Source organism: Megascapheus bottae, chromosome 25 (assembly GCF_031878675.1).
Source record: "Megascapheus bottae isolate mThoBot1 chromosome 25, mThoBot2.hap1, whole genome shotgun sequence".
Taxonomy (NCBI): Eukaryota; Metazoa; Chordata; class Mammalia; order Rodentia; family Geomyidae; genus Megascapheus; species Megascapheus bottae.
The window spans coordinates 17,444,218-17,467,329 of record NC_143533.1 but is presented as its reverse complement, the minus strand read 5'-3'; the positions used below and the strand labels follow the sequence as shown (position 1 = coordinate 17,467,329).

Genomic DNA, 23,112 nt, shown 5'->3' with positions numbered 1-23,112 from the left:
TAAAAAGCAGCAGCATCTGCCCATCAGTTTTATTACTTACCTTTCATTTTAAAATGTGGAAATTTCATTGGGAAGTGAGATTTTTTTTTTCCCAGTCCTGGGCCTTGAACTCAGGGCCTGAGCACTATTCTTGGGCTTTTTCAAGGCTAGAGCTCTACCACTTGAGCCATTGCACCACTTCCAGATTTTTTTTTCTATGTATGTGGTACCAAGGAATTGACCCCAGGTTTTTGTGCACGTAGGCAAGCACTCTACCACTAGGCCAAACTCCCAGCTCCACCCCCTTTTTGGGAGAGGGCAGGGGTGTTGAACTCAGGGCCTAAGCACTGTCCTTGGGCTTTCCTCAAGGCTAGCACTCTACCATATGAGCCCCACAACACCAGTTCCCACTTTACTATGTATGTGTTACCAAGGAATCTAACCCAGGTCTTTGTGCATGCTAGGAAAGCACTCTTACCACTAAGCCAAACTCCTTGCCCCAGGATTATTTATTTATTTATTTATTTTATCCCTATAGCTTTCAATATTATTTATTTATTTGCCAGTCCTGGGCTTGAGCTCAGGGCCTGAGCACTGTCCTTGGACTTTCTCAAGGCTAGAGCTCTACCACTTGAGCCTCCTCAGCACCACTTCCGGCTTTTTTCTATGTATATGGTACCAAGGAATTGAACCCAGGTCTTTGTGCATGCTAGGCAAGCATTCTACCACTAGACCAAACTCCTGGCCCCCCTATGGCTTTCAATATTGCACCTCCTGTATATTAAATACTCTAAATGTTTACCAATTAATTTCAAAAATAGGGTTAGTGGCCTGGACTTTGACCTAGTGGTGGAGTGCTTGTGTAACATGCACAAAGCCCTGGGTTCAATTCCCTGGTACCACATACATAGAAAATGCCAGAAATGGTATTATGGCTCAAGTGGTAGAGCTCTAGTCTTGAGAAAACTAAAGGACAGAGCCCAGGCCCTGAGTTCAAGCTCTAGGACTGGCAAAAAAAAAAAAAATAGGGTTAGTCTACCATTTTTTTTCCTTAGTACTCTATGATTGTAAAAGTTCTTTGGAAGCTGGGTGCTTGTGACTCTAATCCTCACTCAGTTCTGAGCCCTTCAAGTCAGTAGTCTGATGTAAAATACAAGATCTCATTTTCCTTACTGGTTTATTCTCCTAATTTTAGTTACCAGTATGTGATATTATGTGTTTATGGACATATATATATATATATATTTATTTTTGTTCATGGGACTTGAACTCTGGACCTGGGCACTGTCCCTGAGCTCTTCAGCTCAAGGCTCTGCCACTTGAGCCACAGTGCCACTTCCGATTTTCTGGTCGTTAGTTGGAGATAACGGTTTCATGGACTTTCATGCCCAGGGTAACTTTGAATTGCAAACCTCAAATCTCGGTCTCCTGAATAGCTAGGATTACAGGCGTGAGCCTTAGACACCCAACTTTGTCTTACATTTTGAAGATGAGGTCTCTCTTTAACCCAGGCTGGCTTGAGCTTTTAAGCTGAATAGCTTCTCATGTGCTTACCTCAAGAGTAAATAGAACTACAGGCATGTGGCATTATTCTCCATGGGCTGATGTCTGTGTTTTAACCAGTGTTAGGTAAGTTTTAAAATACACTACACAAAAGCAAAGAAAATAGAATTATCTAAACTTAAATCCTAGTAGCATAGTACTTCAGTGCTAGTACCTCATTCTCTCCCAAACAATAGGTATTAACACTGATGTCTTCATAATTGATACATAGATTTAGTTTCTGGTCTGTCTAGACATTTAATGTCTGCTTTGTAATTACATATTTACTTCTCTTACCAAGTTATCTTTCTTTCGTTATTGAGTTATGTACTTTCTTACAAATCAGTGGCTCTGATTTGGAAGTGATTTTTCCCCCAGGAAGACATTTGGATGTCACAACTGGAGATGGTTGAGTTCTGCTGACATTTAATGAGTAGAGGCCAGGACACTGCTAACATCCACCACTTTGTGGGGCAGCCTTCTACAGCAGTGCCCTGTCAGGCCCAAAATGGGACATGCCCAAGTGCTAGGATAAACCGATCCATTTTTAAACTGCAATGTTCATGTCTTCATGTGGGCACGTGCATGTACACAACACGCATGCGCGCGCGCACACACGCGCACATACACACACACACACACAAACAGCAGTGGGCAGGGGGAGTTGATTTTAAAGAAAAGGAAACATCCTTGTCTCAGTTAATACATTATCACAGCATACGGCATGTTTCTGCCCTTTTTGGTTCTTTGTGCAGTGAAATTCTACTTGTTCTTTTCCATAGTATAATCACTTCCTCTGCTGCTTCCCCCGCTTCCCCCCACCAGCCACAAACACTCTTCCCTCTGTCATCTCCTCCCTTTCAACAATGTCAGCTGTGTAGCTATGTGGCCCTAGTCAGCCTGTAACTAAGTCATGATCCTCCTGCTTCCTCCTCCTTAGTGCTGGGTTTCAGCCATGTATCACCACACCTCACCGATCTTTCAAACCTAGCATAAATATCCACAATTTCAATACATTAAAATAATACTTTTCCCATCAAAAACAGGCTAACAGCTATTAAATGTCTTCTAAGTACTATGGACTCGTTTGGTCCAGTTGATTATTTCACAGAGAGATGAAACTTAAATAGGCTCTTGAAAGAAGAAAGGTTGGTATATGAATGGAGTGCATTCCAGGCTGGATAAATCTTTGTTTTTTTCCAGCTACACTGAACTTTCCAATGACTTCCTAATAACCACAGTCATATTGGCAATAACAAAGTATAGCATTTGTTAGCTTGTTCTTTAGACAGTATGAACTTGTTGTTAGTAATTAATCCCTATTCTCCATTGCCCCCAGAGCAGTGCTCTTCAAACTGGCTATTGAGAATCATTTAAGGCCCTCCTCACCTCCCTGACAGGGTCTTCTCCTTCCTCCTCCTCCAAGTTCTGAAGTTAGAGGCATGTACCACCACACCTGTCTCACCCCTTCTCTGATAAGAACTACATTACGCATTTCAATTTGGTATTACATATTATTTCCTTTGAGATATCGGAAAGTTAGATTAATTATTTTTTACTTTCTTGCTTGATGGGAAAAAAGATGACAAGTGACCCTCTGACCTCTGGGAAATATATGTGATTTTGCTATTAAAAATAATAGTTGGGAGCTGGAGTTCGGCCTAGTAAGAGTGCTTGCCTAGCATGCACGAAGATCCAGGTTCAATTCCTTGGTACAACATGCATAGGAAAAGGCTGAAAGTGGTGCTGTGGCTCAAGTGGTAGAGCTTTAGCCTTTAGAAAAGTCCAAGGACAGAGCGCAGGTCCTGAGTTCAAGCCCCATGACTGGCAAAAAAAAAAAAAAAAAAAAGACACATTGGGCCGGGAGTTTGGCCTAGGGTAGAGTGTTTGCCTAGCATGCACGAAGACCCGGGTTCAATTCCTTGGTACCACATATATAGAAAAAGGCTGGAAATGGTGCTGTGGCTCAAGTGATAGAGCTCTAGCTTTGAGAAATCCCAAGGAGTTTAAGCCCCAGGATTGGGGGGGCAGGGAAAGCAGGAAATGTAGCATTTAACTATTATTATTATTCATTTATTTTGTCAGTCCTGGGGCTTGAACTTGTTTGTGGCTTAGGCACTTTTCTTGGGCTTTTTCAAGGCTATTGCTCTACCACTTGAGCCATAGCACTACTTATGGCCTTTTCTGTATATGTGGTACAGTGGAATTGAACCGAGGGCTTCGTGCATGCTAGGCAAGCACTCTACCACTAAGCCATGCTCTTGGCCTGCTGCGCGCGCGCATGTGTGTGTGTGTGTGTGTGTGTATGTATATGGTGAGTGTGTGTGAGTGAGTGTGTGAGTGTGATTGGGCTTCAACTCTGGGCCTGGGTGCTGTGTCCCTGAGCTCTTCAACTCAAGGCTACCATGCTACCCCTGAGCTTGGGTGTTGTCCCTGAGCTCTTCAACTCAAGGCCACCACCCTACCCCTTGACCCACAGCCCCACTTCCCCTTTCCTAATGATTAATTGGAGTCTCATGTTCATTAGTGCCCAGGCTGGCTTTGAACCACTATCCTTGGATCTTAGCCTCCTGAGTAGCTAGGATTACAGGCATGAGCCACTGCACCTGGCTGCTGCTGCTTGTATTTTTAATTGCTAGCATAAATTAGCCAAACATACCTATAACAGGCAGCACTCAAGCAAGTGGAATGTAAGTTCAGTGCCATCCTAGACTAAATATTAAGACCCTGTCTGAAATGAATATGATCTTTGTTCTAGAAACCCTGACCAGTACCTTTGATGACATAATGTTATGGCAGTACTTTTCCTCCTTGTAATCTGTAAGCATTTGCCAAGTCCTGTCATTCTATCTTTGCAGTGTTTCCTCTGTCTACTCTATCTCTGATGTGCCCTAGTTCTGACCTTTATCGTCTTTCCATAGGATCCTTACAGTAGATAACTGGTATTTTTCCTATTTCTAGTCTCTTAATGCCCAATTTTCTACTCTGAGCAAATTTATTTATTTATTTGGTGAGTTGTAGGGCTTGAACTCTGGACCTGGGTGCTGTCCCTGAGCTCTACCACTTGAGCCACCTCTGGTTGTCTGGTAGTTAATTTGGAGAAAAGAGTCTCCCAGGCTTCTTTGCATGGGCTGGCTTTGAACCGTGATCCTCAGATTGCAGCCTCCTAAGTAGCTAGGATTACAGGTGCCCAGCTTCTGAACCAATTTTGGATCACATAACTCCTTTTTTTGGAATCCTGCTATGGCTCCCCATTACCTTTATAAAAACAAAGGAGGGGCCGGGAGTTTGGCCTAGTGGTAGAGTGCTTGCCTAGCATGCACAAAGACCTGGGTTTGATTTCTCAGTACCACATGCATAGGAAAAGGCTGGAAGTGGTGCTGTGGCTCAAGTGATAGAGCTCCAACCCTGGGAAAAGTCCAAGGACAGAGTGCAGGCCCTGAGTTCAAGCCCTATGACTGTCAGAAAAAAAACCCCAAAACCAAAAAACCAAAGGAGACACATTGGGCCGGGAGTTTGGCCTAGGGTAGAGTGTTTGCCTAGCATGCACAAAGACCCGGGTTCGGTTCCTTGGTACCACATACATAGAAAAAGGCCAGAAGTGGTACTGTGGCTCAAGTGGTACAGCTCTAGCCTTGAGAAAGTCCAAGGACATTGCTCAGGCTCTGAGCTCAAGCCCGGGACTGGCCAAAAAAAAAAAAACAGAGACACTTCAGTGTGGCTTTTTTCTCTTTATTGTCTATGTTGAGACTCTTTTTAGGTTTGCCTGAAAAACAATGATACATAGTAATAACATCCTTGTCTAGTGGCTGATTCCTAAAGATAAACATTTATTTTTTATTTATTTATTTATTTTTCCAGTCTTGGAGCTTGAACTCAGGGCCTGAGCACTGTTCCTAAGCTTCTTTTGCTCAAGGCCAGCACTCTTCACTTGAGCCACAGCACTACTTCTGACTTTTTCTTGTTATGTGGTGCTGAGAAATGTTACCCAGAGCTTCATGCATGCTAGAACACTCTACACTAAACCACATTCCCAGCCCATACTTTAGTTTTTTGACTCCTCCCTCATACAGTTCCTCCTCTGTGCCAAAAGCCTTCTGCCTCCGGAACTCATTGACTTGGATACTGCCAATATCTCTTTCTAGAATACTGAATCATCCATCTTAGTTTTCCTTAATACTTTTGTTACTTGTAACGCTAGAGATTGCTGTCATACTGTGTTGGTTTACTGCTGCTTACAACATTCTCTTTCAGGTGTGCTATTTTTTTATTTTTTTTAGTTGGTCATGGAGCTTAAATTCGGCTTGGGTGTTGTCCTTCAGCTCTTCAGCTCAAGGCTATCTCCCTCCCCCTTGAGCCACAGCACCACTTCTGATTTTCTGGTGGTTAATTAGCGATAAGAGTTTCATGGACTTCAATGCTGGGACTGGCTTTGAACTATTATCCTCAAATCTCAGCCTCCTGAATAGCTAGGATTACAGGTATAAGCCACTAGGCCCTGTTTTCACATTTGCCTTTTAAACTTTATGAAGAAACAGATTATATCTGATCTTGGAGTTGTTGGAAGCATACTACCTCTCCCTATAGCAGAATACCTGTATTAAAGTAGAATTTAACTATGAAATAGCTAATGATATCCTATAGTTATATGGGTACCAAATGTACTTTGTACACTGTTTGCCTGTAATATATCCAAACTTCAGGAGTATCATTAAAAAAAAATTCATCTAGGTACATGTCCTAGATTTTAATTTCATGAAGTTCAAATCAATTATTTCTTTTTGTAGCTAAGAACCATATTGATGATGAATCCTCAAAATGAGTTCTCCTTGACTTTTTTTTTTTTTAGCATTATTCTGTCGTTAGATTTCCTAGCACTGGTGGTCTAGTAGAGGATGAAATTGGAAAACTGTATAGTACTTAGCCTTTCTGCTGTTCCATGGCATTAGTCCTTGTCTCAATAGACTTAGAAATGTGTCCACAGAAGAAAGAAAAAATGTGAACTTCTTTTCTGATAATGAGAAAATTGGTGGAATTGTTTGTCATTTCAGGAAAATTACTTTCATGAACTACCCCATCTCTTGTGAAGGTGGAAAGTAAGAGCTGCCCATCATGCCTGCCGTAGCTTCAGTTCCCAAAGAACTCTACCTCAGCTCATCCCTGAAAGACCTCAACAAAAAGACTGAAGTTAAACCAGAGAAAATAAGCACAAAGAAGTATGTATCCTTGGCCACTTTGATTAAATCATATATTCATTTCCTTTTTTATTTACATTAGAGGGATTGTTGAATTTGAAAATCAATACCATCACCTGGCATTGGTATCTCATGCCTGTAATCCTAACTACTCACCAGGCTGAGATCTGAGAAACTCAATTCCAAGCCAGACCAGGCAGGAACATGTGAAACTCTTACTTCTAATTAACCACCAGAAAACCGGAAGTGGAGTTATGGCCCATAGTGGTAGAATAGTAGCCTTGAGCAAAATTGCTTAGACAGCTCCCATACCTTGAGTTCAAGCCCCACGATTTATCAAAAAAAAAAAAAAAAACCAAACATATATGACGAAAGACCTTCTCAGACAAGCACCTACCTATCTGTTTTGGTAGAATTCATTTATGCTCTGTTGATATGCAAACTATGTGTTCCCTATATAGTATGCATAATAGATCACACAAACTATGTGTTCCCTATATAGGATGCATAATAGATCACACATTTGGCACAAAGAATATGAAGTTTCTTCAAAATCATTAGCCAGCCAGGTACTGTGGGTTATGCCTACAATTGTAGCTACTCATGAGGCTTAGATCTGAGGATCATGTTTCAAAGCGAGCACATTCACAAAAGGACCTGGGACTCTTATCTCCAGTTATCCTCTAGAAAATGGGAAGTGGAGCTTGGCTCAAGGATAGGGTGGTAGCCTTGAGCTGAAGAGCTCAGGAACAACGCCCAGGCCCAGTTCAAGCCCCATGACCCACAAAAAAAAAAAAAAAAAAAATAGCCATAGGCTGAGAGTTTGCCCTAGTGGTAGAGTGCTTGCCCAACATGCAAGAAGAACCAGGCTTGATTCCTCAATACCACATACACAGAAAAGGCCAGAAGTGGTGCTATGGCTCAAGTGGTAGGACTCTAGCTTTGAGAAAGCCCAAGAACAGTGCTCAGTCCCTGAATTCAAGCCCCAGGACTGGCCAAAGGGGGAAAAAAAAAAAAACATTAGCCACAAGTTCCTAAAACAATATAAAAGATTGTGTTTATTTTTGTGTACTTTACACTTATGTATTGAGCAACTTATGATACTAGTATAGCCTTTCTTTGATTAAAAGAGGAAGAATGAATACTTTTTTCTTTCTTCTCTTTCTTTTTTTTGGGAGCCAGTCTTGGGGCTTGGACTCAGGGCTAAGCACTGTCCTGGGGCTTTCCTCAAAGCTTGGGCTCTACAACTTGAGCCATAGCACCACTTCTGGCTTTTTCTGTGTAGGTAGTACCAAGGAATTGAATCCAGGGCTTCATGCATGCTGGGAAAGCATTCTGCCAGTAGGCCATGCTCTCAGCCCCAACAGAAGTTTTGTTTGTTGTTTTTGTTTTTGTTTTTTTTCCAGTCCTGGGCTTGAGCTCAGGGCCTGAGCACTGTCCTTGGACTTTCTCAAGGCTAGAGCTCTACCACTTGAGCCTCAGCACCACTTCCACCTTTTTTCTATGTATGTGGTACCGAGGAATCGAACCCGGGTCTTTGTGCATGCTAGGCAAGCACTCTACCACTAGGCCAAACTCCCGGCCCAGAAGTATTTTTTAAGAGAATTTTTTGTGAGGAATGAGAGTGTTTGGCTCCTCCTGGACTAAGAAGCTGAGCAAACTAAATTGTGAAATTTACTTTATCTGGAAACCTTATTTATAACTTGTGTCTTTTCCTCAGATGTCAAGTATTTTATTTATTTTTTTCCCCAGTCCCCAAACTCCAGCCACCTCAGGTGTCAAGTATTTTAAAGTTCAGATTTTTTTCCTCCAATTTTAAGCTATGTGCAGAGTGCTATGAAGATCTTCAAAACTGCGGAAGAATGCAGATTAGATCGTGATGAGGAAAAGGCCTATGTGCTATACATGAAATTTGTGAGTGTTTATAATCTCATCAAAAAAAGATCGGACTTCAAACAACAGCAGGTATCTTTTATTTGTTATTTTTACATGATAGAACTTGATTTCCTTTTAGGTTAGCCATGAAGTTTACATGTGTGTATCTGTGTGTCTTGTGTGTCTAGGGAGTTCCTCCTGAGACCCATTCCAGCTTAGCAATGAAATTGAAATCATATTATGCAACATCAGTTTTAGCCTAATGTATGCAGAGAAGGCAAATTTGGGATTTATTCTCATTATTTCATTAATATGTGAATAACATACCTGGACTCACAAATTCTTTACCTTGGAGTTGTACAAGTTGGTAGCAACATATAGGCGCATAGTTTGCTCTCTGTTGTAATAAATTATTGGTAGGGTAAGTAGAGGCTTGATTCCTGCACTGAGGTATAATAGTATATGTCTGTAATCCCAGCCACTTGGGAGGTAGAGATGGGGAAAATCTCTGCTTAAGGCTATTCCAGGCAAACAGTTCATGAGACCACATCTTAATCAACAAGCTGTTTTAATGGCATGCTCATGTGATCCTAGCCAGATGTGAGGCATAGTTGGAAGCATTGAGACCCAGGCAAAAAGTGTGAGGCTCTTTCTGAAAAAGTAAAGAAGCCTGATGTTGGTGGTTAATGCCTATCTTTTTTTTTTTTTCCCTAGTCCTGGGCTTAAGCTCAGGACCTGAGCACTGTCCTTGGACTTTCTCAAGGCTAGCACTCTACCACTTGAGCCTCAGCACCACTTCCGGCTTTTTGCTATGTATGTGGTACCAAGGAATTGAACCTGGGTCTTCATGCATGCTAGGCAAGCACTCTACCACTAGGCCAAACTCCCGGCCCACAGGTTAATGCCTATCTTGCTAGCTACTCGGGAAAGTGAGATCTGATCATCATGATTTGATACCAGCCTGAGCAGATAAATCCTTGGGACTCATCCTCAGTTATGACCAGCAGTAAGCTGACAGTGGAGATGTGGCTGAAGTGGTAGGGCTCCATGCAAGGGCTCAAGTGGTATGAGGCACTAAGTTCAAGCCCAGTACCAGCTAAAATAAAACAAAACTAAAGCAGAAATGGACTGATGACATGGTTCAAATGGCAGAATACCTGCTTAGCAAGCAGGAACCCCTGAGGTTATACTGAATTACTTCTAAAAACAAAAAAGGAAAATAGTAGCTGTAGCTGGAGGCCCGTTCCCTGTTCACTGTTGTCACAACTACTCAAGAGGTTGAGCCATGAGGGTTGCACAGCTCAAGAGTTTCAGGCCACTATAGCAAGATGCTGTTCTATTCATTCAGTTGCCAACACTGATGGCCTACACCTGTGACCTAGCTACTCAAGACACTGACATCTGAGGATCAAGGTTCAAAGCTAGCTCAGGCAGAAAAGTCTCTGAGATTCTATCTCAAAAATAACAACCAAAAAACCAGAAGTGGAGCTGTTGTTTAAGTGGTAGATGCCAACCTTGAATAGGAAAACTAAACTAGCTGGAGCCGGCACGGTGGCTCATACCTGTAATCCTAGCTACTCAGGAGGCTGAGATCAGAGGATCAAAGTTCAAACCAGGGCACAATAGGACCTGAGACTCCCAATTAACCTCTAGAAAACGGGAAGTAGGGCTTGGCTTAAGGGTAGAGGGTAGCCTTGAGCTGAAGAGCTCAGAGATAGCGCCCAGGCTGAGTTCAAGCCCCATGACCCACAAAAAAAAAAAAGAAAGAAAGGAGAGAGGGGGAGAGAGAGAGGGAGAGAGACAGAGAGAGAGAGAGAGAAAGAGAGAGAGAGAGAGAGAGAGAAACTAAACTACCTGGGCCAGTGGCTCATGCCTATAATCCTAGCTACTCAAGAGGCTGAGATCTGAGGATTGGAGTTCAAACCCAGCCAAGGCACTAAAGTCCAAGAAACTCTACCACCAGAAAACTGGAAGGGGCACTGTGGCTCAGAGTAGTAGCTGAAGAGCAAAGAACAAAAACTAAACCTGTCCCTGAGTTCAAGCCTCTTCTAGCACACAGAGAAAAGGAAACAAAATAACTGCTGGTTTTGAACTGTAAACCTTCTAAGTAGATAAGATTATAGGTGTAAGCCATTGGTGCCTGGCTATGTTTTCACCTTAATTTCCTATGTATAATAATCGTAATAAATTAAGCATATTCAACATGAGACCTATATATAGCGCCTAATACTGACTGTGTGCTGTGGCTTTCCTGTCATTTTAGGACTACTTTAATTCAGTGGTTGGACCCACAAACATCAAAAAAGCTATTGAAGAAGCTGAAAAACTCTCTGAAAGCCTTAAACTCAGGTACTGCCATTATTATGAAATTTTTATAAAAATGTAAACTTAGAGGATGAAGGTAATACTTACAGCTTTATCCTTTGTATCTGACTGTGCATATAATACCCCAATTCTCCCTCTCCCCTCCCCCCTTTTTTTTGGTTGGGTCGTGGGGCTTGAACTCTGGGCCTGGTTGTTGTCCTCAGGCTCTTCAGCTCAAGGCTACTGCCCTACCCCTTGAGCACAGTGCCACTTCCAATTTTCTGGTGGTTAATTAGAGAAGAGAGTCTCATGGATTTTAGTGCCTGGGCTGGTGTTGAACTGCGATCCTCAGATCTCAGCCTCCTGAGTAACTAGTATTACAGGCATGAGCCAGTAGTGCCTGGCTCTGACGGGATTCTTAGGAAAGTTATTCTTCAGATGTCCAGTGTGTAATGTATTACTGGAAACTAGTCTTGTACGTATGAAGTACTCGAGTTTGATAAGCACATATTGAATTACAAAAATTAATTTTTATGTTTCTAAATTTTTTTTAAGATTTGTTTTACTACCAGGGTAACAGAGTGGTTACAGTTACATTGGTCAGGTATTGGTTACATTACTTCCTGGACACTGAGAAAGCTCCAGGACAGTGCCTAGGCCCTGAGTTCAAACCCCAGGACTGGAAATAAAAAAAAAATGCTACCACAGATATCTTCCCCTCTCTCCTCCTCTCTTCCCCTCTCCCCCTCTCTCCCCCTCTCCCCCCCTCTCCCCCTCTCTCCCCCTCTCTCCCCCTCTCCCTCCTCTCTCCCTCCCCCCCTCTCTCCCCCCTCTCTCCCCCCTCTCTCCCCCCTCTCTCCCCCTCTTTTCCCCTCACCCCCTCTCTCTCCCTCCTTCCCCCCCACCCCTCTTTGTCTCTCCAAGAGAAATCTTGTAGTCAAGCTGGTCTAGGAAGCAGAAGTGAGTATAAGGGGAGAAAAATCCTCGTCTCACTTCAGGTCACAGCCACACTCCCCACAACAGCTGCTCCGGGAGGTGGATTTGCACTATTCTACAGTAGAAGTAGAAGTGATATCACTCCAGGGGGGACAGAAGGAAGCAGGAAAGCAGAAATGTTCACATTTTCTTTTCTCCTCTCAAACTGGATTCAGACTGACAGTGCTTGTAGGTGAACTGTTGGTCCTGAGACACTAGTCCAGCATAGAGTGAGTGCTGCTAGTGGACAGGAAGTATGTGAGCCAGACTTGCTGGTGAGAACCCCAGATCTTCACCTGCTAATCCCAGCCACCCCCTGTCTCTGTTTTTGCCTGAACTACTATAAAAGTAAACCTACCTCATAAGGTGGGGTTTTAATACTTTGATTATTTATATAAACATAGTTTATTAATATAAGCGATATATCACATGTGGAAGATACTCAGTAAGCATTTGCTGTTATTATTCACAATGAAAACATTTTTGGTCTGCTACCATATAATTTGTTATTGAGTGGGCTAGGCAAATCAGTTGCACAACTTGTTCTTATTCCAAGTCTTTGGCTTCTGTTTAGTAATGCTGAAATGAGAGAGGCAGACTCTGGGTTGGTGTTCCATTGAGAGAACTGGTTAAGTACAGGAGGGACACGGGCTGGGGATCTGCCAGTAAGCATGTTTGCTCCTGAGTCCAGTAACCTGACGCTAGATACTGTCTAAATAGATGGATGTGGTAAATCTGTTTTTATAAAATCCTATCTCTATTTTAACACATTGATTTTTATAAATCTAGTATACAGCTTTATAATTTATTTTGAAATGTTTTCTAATTTCCTTTGTGATTTCTCCCTTGTCTCATGGTGGTTCAGAGGTTGGCTCTTTATAATTTTCAACTTTGAGATTGTTCTAAGTATGTTAATAACTTCTAATTTAATTTCATCAATCAAATGTAAACTATTGATTCATTCTCTCTCCTTTGTTGCCTTCCCCTCTTGCCCTCGCCTACCCCTCTTCCTTCATTTAGATCTTTCTCTCTTTTTTGTCGGTTATGGGGCTTGAACTCTGGGCCTGGGCACTGACCCTGAGCTGTTTAGCTCAAGGCTACCACCCTTGAGCCATAGTGCTACTTCTGGTTTTCTAGTGGTTAATTGGAGATAAAAGTCTCCCCGTCTTTAGTGCCCAGGCTGGCTTTGAACCGAGATCCTCAGCCCTCAGCCTCCTGAGTAGCTAGGATTACAGGTGTCAGCCACCGAGTGCCGGCTCGCCAGTAGTAAGGTAGGTTCTTTTGGCAATACTGGATTTGAACTCAGGGCCAGGCAGGTACTCTATTGCTCACCCTTGTCCAGCCCTGGTTGCAAGTTCTTGATAATGTCTATTCCTCCTGTGCTGCTCGGTTCCAGATTCCTTTATTATCTTCTAGCTTATAAAAGAAAAGGAAAAGCAGTATATTTTTCCTCTCATTTTAACATAGAGAATTAGTAGTCTATAAATCCTTGAAACAGGAACAGCATCGGATTTGGATCATCAGAAAGAGCGTGAGTATTGATCCTAGAGCAGCAGAGTTTGAATTCTTGGGCAGTTGGAATGTACAGGTGCCCTCGGAAGCCAGTGTATGAATTGTGGATGGTAACAGAACTCTAGCAGAATTGGATTCCATTCAGAGGGAAGAGACTTTAGAGCTGTAAACTGTTCTCAAGACAGGACGCTCAGTTTTTGAAATATGAACTCCTTTCTTTTCCACTGCATGCCAGTAAATGGCACCCGACTTTTCTTTTCAAGATATGAAGAAGCTGAAGTTCGGAAAAAACTTGAAGAAAAGGACAGGCAGGAGGAAGAGCAGCTCCTGCAGCAGCGACGGGAGGATGCAGGAAAAGAGGACAGGGGCACTTCTGCTAAAGATCCTTTGGAGAATGTATTGGATTCCCCAAACAAAACCCAAAGGGTATCTCACCTTTATTATTGTATAAAGTAACATTGGGGTTCTGTGGGTCATATGATTTGATTGGGAAGAACTAAGTTACAATTGCCATAATTTTCAACCTGTCCTCTGCCATTTTACTTTGTTAGGGTATTCCAAAGCAAACTGTACCTAGTATGCCCCTGTATTCTTGAATATTTCAGGATACAGCTCAAAAGGGATGATATTTTCTTTTTTTAAATTATCTTTAAATTGTGGTAAAAAGAAATTGTCATTTATCAAAGCAGTATACAAGTACAACGTATTTGAATCAGTGAAGGTTTTTTCCTTTTTTCTTTTTGTGCTGGTACTCAGGTTTGAATTCAGGACTTGGGCACTGTCCCTTAACTTTTTTACTTAAGGCTGGCAATCTACCACTTGAGTCACAGCTCCCCCCAATGTTTTGTTTTGGGGTTGTATGTGCTTGTGGGGGGGTTGGTGGTTAACTGGAGATAAGGTTTACTGCCTGGGCTTATTTCAGTCTTGATCCTCAGAGCTCAGCCTACTTAAGTGGCATGAGCCACTGGCGCCCAACCTCCCATTTCCCCTTTATTTCCTCAAGTCAGGTTCATCTTTCATAGTGAAAGTACCTCATAGATGCTACTCTGGACTTGATGCTTTAATATTGTAGAATGTCTTTTATGTTTTCAGTTAGTGTTGGTGGTGACACTGATCCATAGCTACAAGTAGGGGTTTCCCATATATAAAAGATGGGATGTTATCTTAGTTAGAAAATATAAATTACATAAGTATTACTTTGAATCATTTAATTTCCCTTTAATTATGCAGGAGAACAATGAATGGATACTTATCATTATTTCCTTGTAAATAGCACTTTCTAACTTAATATTGTTTCCAAAACAATTGGACTTTAAATTATTTTGGTATTTAATTAAAGAAAAATTTGAAGGGATGTCTTGTTATTCTGATATGATGCTAGTTTGTTCATTTGTTTTCTACTGCCAAGGAATCTGATGATGCCAGTAGCTATATTTTCATAAAATGTCATTACTTGTCATATTACATTTCAGTAAAATAAAGTTGAACTTTTGCTTTCTGTGGAAATTAATTTTTTTTCCTATGAACTAGATCAATGGTGAAAAGAATGAAAAGAGTGAAACAGTGGAAAAAGGTAAGTCTGTGCAGAAGGGACATGTTCTTTATGTTACTGAGACCTTTTAATCAGGAGAGGCTTCAGATTTTACATGGTGAAATTCTTAGCATTGTATCTATTATCTAAGTAAACTTTATCCCTTTCCCTACAGTGTACAAATTATATTGAAAAAATGCTGTAGGCTCTATATTTATTTGCTAAGGGATATATTTTCATGTGTTGTATACAGTTGACTCACTTTCTTGCCTAGATGCAGTGTAGTGATAGGGTAAAAGTATGGGTTGTCCAAAGTCAGATTGCCTGGGTAGAGTAGAGTATGTGTGATCTGGGCCATGTTACTTAAACTTAGCTTCCTCCTTTGGAAAGTGAAGATGATTGTAGCCTCGTAGGGTTATTACAAAGATTGAGTCTGCTAATACACATTAAACTCTTTTTTTTTTTTTTTCCCCAGCCCTGGGGTTTAAACTCAGGGCCTGAGCACTGTCCTTGGGCTTTTCTCAAGGCTAGAGCTCTACTACTTGAGCCACAGCACCACTTCTGGCTTTTTCTATGTAAGTGGTACCAAGGAATTGAATCTTGGTCTTTGTGCATGCTAGGCAAGTACTCCTACCACTAGGCCAAATTCCTGGCCCCTAAACCCTAAAGTCCTAGTAAACTTAAATGTTTGCTGTTAATACTTGTAACTCTAGGTTGTAGTCTTAATTATTTACTCTAAAAAATAAGCAACAATTTGGTTCATTTGGATTATTATAAAGAATATTATAATAAGGAGTAAGGAGTATGTTTTCATTTACTAGAGAAGTTTTTCTTCTTTTATTTACAGTCCTGAAATAAATTTTTTCTTTCTTTTCTTTTTTTTGGGGGGGTCAGTTGTGGGACTTGAACTCTGAACTCTGCTGTCCCTGAACTCATCAGCTCAAGGCTAGGCTCTACTCCTTGAGCCACAGTGCCATTCTGGTTTTCTGGTGGTAGGAGTCTCATAGACTTTAGTTCCTGGGCTGTCTTTGAACTGCGATCCTCAGAACTCAGCCTCCTGAGTAGCTAGGATTATAGACATGAGCCACTGGTGCCCAGCTGAAGTAAATTTTCTGCTGAGAATTTTACCATGCAATAGTTTTTAGAATAAGCCTAATGAGGTACCTTCTTGGAAACATTTATTGGTTTATTCTAACACTGGTTTTCATCTGTTTATTCCCTTGTATCTCATGCTTACATTTCTCAGTTACGAGCTCTTAGCTAGGTTAATCTATCGGTTGTCACGCTATCTGGGTGGTTAGAAAGGAAGGGTGTGTTTTGTAGTCTTTTACTTCAGGTGGCTCAAGAGGAAAATTTTATTAGGTTGCTATTCCCACACTAAGTAAATATTTAGTTGTTGTCACTTCAATTAGTTTCCTTTTTGTTAGACTTCTTGGAAAACAGTCTTTGTTCCTTTCTAAATGGGAGCCTTATAATGAGCACCAAGCAGGAGGCTCAATAGAGCTGTTCTTAAAAGGCTCTATAGCCAGGCATGGTGGCTCCCGCCTGTAATCCTAGCTACTCTGGAGGCTGAGATCTGAGGTTCATGGTTCAAAGCCAGCACTAAAGTCCTTGAGACTCTTATCTCCAATTAACCCTAGAAAATGGGAAGTGGGGCTAGGGCTCTAGGGGTAGGGTGATAGCCTTGAGCTGAAGAGCTCAGGAACAGCGTGAAGGCCCAGAGTTCAATCCCCATGGCTAACAACAACAACAAAAAGTCTCTATTAGCCACTGATTTATTTAGGACTGGGGAAGACCAGGTTGGGAACTCCACTCTGAAAGCTTTATTATGCTTTTTGTTTAACAGAATATTTTATATGATACATGTATTAGTTTCCTTTCATTTTTTTATATTAACAGAGGCAACATCAAATACAAGTGCTAATCTCAGCAGCAGCTGTTGATTTCACGTGTGTGACACTGCACTGCTGAGCTACAGTGCACCTAGCCCCAATTTTAACATTTAAATCTTCAGGAAGCAGGCTTCTTTAATAAAGTGAATACAAATTATATGTAATGTTACGTTCAAAGATTATAAATGAGCCTAGTGTGATGGCTCACACCTATAATCCTAGATACTCAGGAGGCTGAACTCTGAGAATCTCAGTTCAAAGCCAGCCCAGGCAGTAAAGTTGAGATTCTTCTCTCCAGTGAACCACCAAAAAGCCTTAAATAGCACTGTATCTCAAAGTGGTAGAGCATTAACTTTAAGCACAAAAGTTCAGGGACAGTGACCAGGAGTTTGGCCTAGTGGTAGAATGCTTGCCTAGCATGCACAAAGACCTGAGTTCGATTCCTCAGTACCATATACATAGAAAAAAAAACCCAGAAGTGATGCTGAGGCTCAAGTGGTAGAACTCTAGCCTTGAGAAAGCCCAAGGACAGTGCTCAGGACCTGAGCTCAAGCCCAAGGCTGGCCAAAAAAACAAAGCTCAGGGACAGCACCCAGGCCCAGGCCCTTAGTTCAAGTCCCAGGACCAACCCAAAAGAAAAGATTATAAATGGTGTGGTGATAGGATAGCAGTTGTCTGGCACCATGTATACTTTGCTGTTGTAGAAGTCTACACACGGGCTGGGCCTTCTTATCACTCACATTGATTCTCACTTCCAAGGGGCAATTACAGCAAAGGAGCTGTATACACTCATGATGGATAAAAACACCAGCTTGATTATAATGGATGCTCGAAGAACTCAGGATTATCAGCATTCTTGTATCTTAAATTCAGTCAGTGTTCCTGAAGAAGCTATCAGTCCAGGGTAAGTCATTGTGTGTTCACATAATATGGCCGTTTTAGAAATTGATGTGGGTTCTTACTGTGTTGCCTACACTGGCTTTTTTTTTTTTTTTTTGGCCAATCCTGGAGCTTGAACTTGAACTCGGGCCTAAGCATTGTCCCTGGGCTTTCCTCAAGGCTAGCACTCTACCAGTTGAGCCACACCACCTCTTCTGGCTTTTTTCTATGTATGTGGTACCGAAGCATCAAACCCAGGTCTTTGTGCATGCTAGGCAAGCACTCTACCATTAGGCTGAACTCCTGGCTCCGGATGTATATTTTCTTTAATAAATTCATCTAGAAGATCATTTTAAGCTGAGTAATTGTTAGATTACACTAAAATATTAAACTACAGAACAGAGCGTATTTGTACCAATTTTGCAGGCAACAGACAGAAAATTGGGAAATACTGATTGATAGGATTGTTTTCTAAACTGTTCATCCTGAAACCAGTATTTAGACAGACAGATATCAGTAGTTTAAAATGAACCCTAAGGCTATCATATTTCTTTCTTTTCTTTTCTTTTCTTTTTAGTTCCAACATCTTGATCTGTCAAGATTTGTCAATATGGGACATTTTTTTGTTGTTGTTTTTGGTGGGTCATGGGGCTTGAACTCGTCCTGGGCACTATCCCTGAGCTCTTTAGCTCAAGGCTACCACCCTACCCTTGAGCCAAGCCCCATTTCCCATTTTCTAGGAGTTATTTGGAGTCTTAGGTCCTTTTGTGCCCGGGCTGGCTTTGAACCTTGATCCTCAGATCTCAGCCTCTTAAGTAGCTAGGATTATAGGCATGAGCCACCATGTTTTTTTGTTGTTTTTTGTTTTTGGTTTTTTTTTTCCTTTTTAAATCCAAGTCATTTAGATCTTCTTGCATATAAAAATTTCACTAGTCCTGCTCAGCTTACAGTATTATCAGTTAAGAATTAAATGCCTGCTGTATGTTATGTGCCTGGGAATAGTGAGCTTCTTACATGGAGGAATTAATCTTTATTACTTATTCATTGACTCAGCCTGCAAATATTTACCTAGGCTGAGCTATGCTGGGACTAAATCAGAAAGCAAATAACACTTGTATGGACTTAGGGGAGCTTTTGTTTGCATAGGTAGAAGGGGGCAATATGCAGAATGTCTGATGTTGGGGAAAGCCACAGAGTGTTCTGTGTGTGTGGAAGTTACTTACAGCCCTTGAGAAGATAAGGGAGACTCAAGGGCTGGGGTGAGTGAGGAAACAGGCGGGCAGTTTGGAGAAGATAATGGAATAGCAGTGCACTTGCACTTCAGTGAGTATGAATGGCCAGGGTGGAACTTTAGTTTTTGTTTTCTAGTCCTGGCACTTGAACTCAGGGTCTGAGTCCTGCCCTTGGGCTTTTTTCTCAAGGCTAGTGCTCTACTACTTGAGTCACAGAACCACTTCCATCTTTTCTATATGTGGTACCAAAGAATCAAACCCAGGTCTTTGTGCACAAAGATGAAATAAGTAGCATGCTTTGATGTAGAGTAGATATTATTCAGGGTTGGTGATACCAGCAACAACATAGCTAAGAGCATAGGTGTGACCCTGATCACCTGAGCTTTAACAGCTGTAACTAGAGCAGTGTCACTGTGCCTTAGTTTCCTCCTTGGTATGTGAAATGTGGGATGTCTGCTTGCCAGGACTGATCACTGAGGGAAAATCACTTCCCTTAATGTCTGGCACCAAGCTACTGCCAGATGTCTGTGAAAGACACATTTTGCTGTGTATTGATTGATTGTGTGTAAGTAAAAATAATGGAAATCTGAATGATGATCCCGAGTTGTTTACATTTGTCTGAGAGAGGGACCTACATGACTTCCTTTGTTTTGTTTTGCCTTCTCTCCCCTCCCAATTCTTAAAGGAGTCAGAATTGTGAGCCTACTTCTTTCCATTACAAACCAGTTTTCAGCCTGCAGTAGCAAAAGTGTGCAATGTTTGGCCCTTCAGTATCTTAATATGCAGTTTGACTTGATAAAATATTCTACTTAAAAGTTGACTAGAAGCTGCGCCTAGGTGACTCGCGCCTGTTATCCTAGCTACTCAGGAGGCTGAGATCTGAGGATTGTGGTCCAAAGCCGGCTTGGGCACTAAAGTCCCTGAGACTCTTATCTCACAGTTAACCACCAGAAAATCAGAAGTGGCACTGTGATTCATGGGATAGGGCGGAAGCCTTGAGCTGAACAGCTCTGGAACAAGGCCCAGGCCCCGGGGTAGGGTGGTAGCTTTGAGCTGAATCGCTCAGGGATAACGCCCAGGCCCAGAGTTCAAGTCCCACAATTGACAAAGAAAAAAAAAAAATTTGCTAGGGGCTGGGAACATTGACTAGTGGTAGAGTCTTACCTAGCATGCACGAAGCCCTGGGTTGAATTCCTTGGTACCACACACTCCAAAAAAGCTGGAAGTGGTGTTGTGGTTCAAGTGGCAGAACACTAGCCTGAAACATAAAGTGTTTTAAGGACGGTGCCCAAGCATTGAGTTCAAGTCCCAGACTGGCAAAAATGTTTTTAAAAGCTGGGTGTGGTGGCTCACACCTGTAATCCTAACTATTCCAGAGGCTGAGATCTGAGGATTGCAGTTCAGAGTCAGCCTGGGCACTAAAGACCATGAGACTCTTCAATTAACCACCAGAAAATCAGAAGTGGTGCTGTAGCTCAAGGGATAGGGCAGTAGCCTTGAGCTGAAGCACTCAAGGACAGCGCCCAGGCCCAGAGTTCAGGCCCCATGACTGACAAAAATATGTGTGTATGCATATATACATATTTTATATATACATTTATACACACACATAAGCTATGGTCTGTTCCAGACTATCAAACAAACTCAGTGTCTTATATTTATATACTAGGATATTTTGTCAACTGTATAAATATGAATATATTTCAGAGTCACTGCTAGTCGGATTGAAGCAAACCTCCCAGATGATTCTAAGGACACATGGACAAAGAGGGGGAATGTGGATTATGTGGTACTTCTTGACTGGTTTAGTTCTGCAAAAGATTTACAGCTTGGAACAACTTTGCGGAGTCTGAAAGATGCACTTTTCAAGGTTAGCAAGTTACCTTGTTGGTTTACTCTTACTGCAACCCTTCTCTGGTTGTTGAAAAATCATGGTGACTCATTTTCCTTAAGGAAAAAAAAGATCCATGTTGCTTTGATTAAATAATTTTTTTTTAACTTTTAATGCCAGTACTGCCACAAAAATGTACTATGAGGCCTGAACCCTAAGCCTCAAATTCATTCTTTCTATTTCAGCTTATAGCTGGAGCTCTACCACTCGAGCCATACCTTTAGTTCCTAATTGTAGAATTTCTTAACTTCAGATTTAAAGAATTTGTTTCGAATCTCCAGATAACAACAAACTGATCTACATAAAATAGATTGAGATTCTCAAGCTGAGTACCAATGTCTAGTGCCTGTAATCCTAGCTATTCAGGAGTATGAGGTCTGGAGGGTTGCAGTTCAAAGCCACACTGGGCAGGGAAGGCTGTAAGACTCCCATTTCAAAAAGGCCTGCTGGGGGTTGGGAGTTTGGCCTAGTGATAGAGTGCTTGCCTAACATGCACAAAGACCCAGATTTGATGTCTTGATTATCACATACATAGAAAAAGCCAGAAGTGATGCTGTGACTCAAGTGGTAGAGCTCTAGTCTTGAGAAAGCCCAAGGACTGGCGCGCGCGCACACACACACACACACACACACACACACACACACACACACACACACACACACACACACACACACACACACACACACACACACACACACACACACACACACACACACACACACACACACACACACACACACACACACACACACCCCCTCTCTCTGCTGGAGGGCATGGCTCTAGTGGTAAAGTACCAGCTGAGCATGGAAAGGTTCTAAGCAGATCAAAAGTATAAATGTGTACATTATGAGTACACAACTAGACTCAGCATTGGCCTTTCTTTTTATTATCTTGATGCCAAACCAAGATGTTCTAGAGGAAGATTGGTATAAAAGGTACCTTGAAATTGGGCACAGTGGCACATAACTGTGACTGCAGCCGTTGGGTGGTCAACACAGGAGGATCATGAGTTTAAGGCCAGCCACATAACAACGCTGTCCACAAAAACAAACCCAAACAATGAATGAATTAAAAGGAAAATATTTTATGGTAAAAATAGGTGATGAAGCTTTGATTTCCCTATATTTACTGTACAGTAAGAAAATAGCCATGAGGCCGGGAGTGTAGGCTAGTAGTAGAGTGCTTGCCTAACATGCATGAAGCCCTGGGTTCAATTCCTCATCACCACCTACACCTAAAAGGCCGGAAGTGGTGCTGTGGCTCAAATGGCAGAGCGCTAAGCTTGAGCAAAAGTGTCCAAGGACAGTGCATAGGCTCTGAATTCAAGCCCCAGGACTGGTGAAAAAAAAAAAACAGAAAAGAAAATAGCCAGTAATTCAAGGAATTGGACAACATGTGAGTTTAAATCATCTAGCAGTATAAATGGTTAGTAAGTATGGGAAAAGATGTTTAACCTCATAGAGGGAGAAATGCTAGTTAAAACAAGAAGCTGTCCTATGTCCCCTGATGTCTTAAAATATATATATATATATATATATATATATAAATTTATAGAGAACATTATTATAAACTGTTAGTTGAGTCAGTAAATTGGCTTGTCTTTTCCAAACAGCATTTTGCCATTACCTATTAAACTTTTAACCCCAGCAACTCTATTCTTAGAAACTATCCAAAATAGACACACAAGTATTTATGTTCAAATGATTGTCTTAAAGATTAACAATAGATATTCAAATCCTAAAAATATTCTTATCAGTGCTTCCACTTCTGAGTTTCCCTGAGGGAAGTCATTAGATATGCGTGTGCAGAAACATTTTTGGTGTGCTAAAATAGGTCATTGGAGGCTTATATCTGTAATCCCAGCTGCTCAGGAGGCTGAGATCCTCAAGTCTCCATTGGAAGCCTGCCTGGACAGGAAAGTCCATGAGATTCTTATCTCAGGTTAACCACACCAGAAAACCAAAAGTGGTGCTGTGGCTCGAAGCAATGAGTGCTAGCCTTGAGCAAAAAAGTTCAATGATAGTATCCAGGTCCTGACAAGCCCCATAGCTGACAAACAAATAAATAAAAAAGTATAGATCATTGGCCCAAAATAGAGTAGTCTTTATAAATGACAATACAACTCTTTATTAAGAAAAGATTTTTGTTCATATAAAAGAAAAGCAGCATCCTAAGGGTAGCATTGCTCATAAAAACAAAGTCCAAAACAGAAGTGTCTGTCTAGATTGAAAACTTTATACAAAATGTTAAGTGATATTTCTGAGTGGTGAGGGAATTTTTACTTCATATTTGTTTTCTAATTTT

General features: G+C 41.6%; 1 protein-coding gene across 1 annotated transcript in view; it reads left to right on the top strand.

The window, feature by feature from the left end:
- Usp8 (ubiquitin specific peptidase 8) overlaps positions 1-23,112 on the top strand; it is a 46,207-nt gene that overhangs the window by 3,727 nt on the left and 19,368 nt on the right. Inside the window, exons 2-8 of the mRNA XM_090358423.1 lie at positions 6,573-6,737; positions 8,537-8,681; positions 10,855-10,940; positions 13,646-13,808; positions 14,913-14,955; positions 17,565-17,709; positions 20,624-20,786. Coding sequence (XP_090214549.1) covers positions 6,634-6,737; positions 8,537-8,681; positions 10,855-10,940; positions 13,646-13,808; positions 14,913-14,955; positions 17,565-17,709; positions 20,624-20,786 — 849 coding nt within the window. The 5' untranslated portion in view covers positions 6,573-6,633. The remainder of the gene's footprint in view (positions 1-6,572; positions 6,738-8,536; positions 8,682-10,854; positions 10,941-13,645; positions 13,809-14,912; positions 14,956-17,564; positions 17,710-20,623; positions 20,787-23,112) is intronic.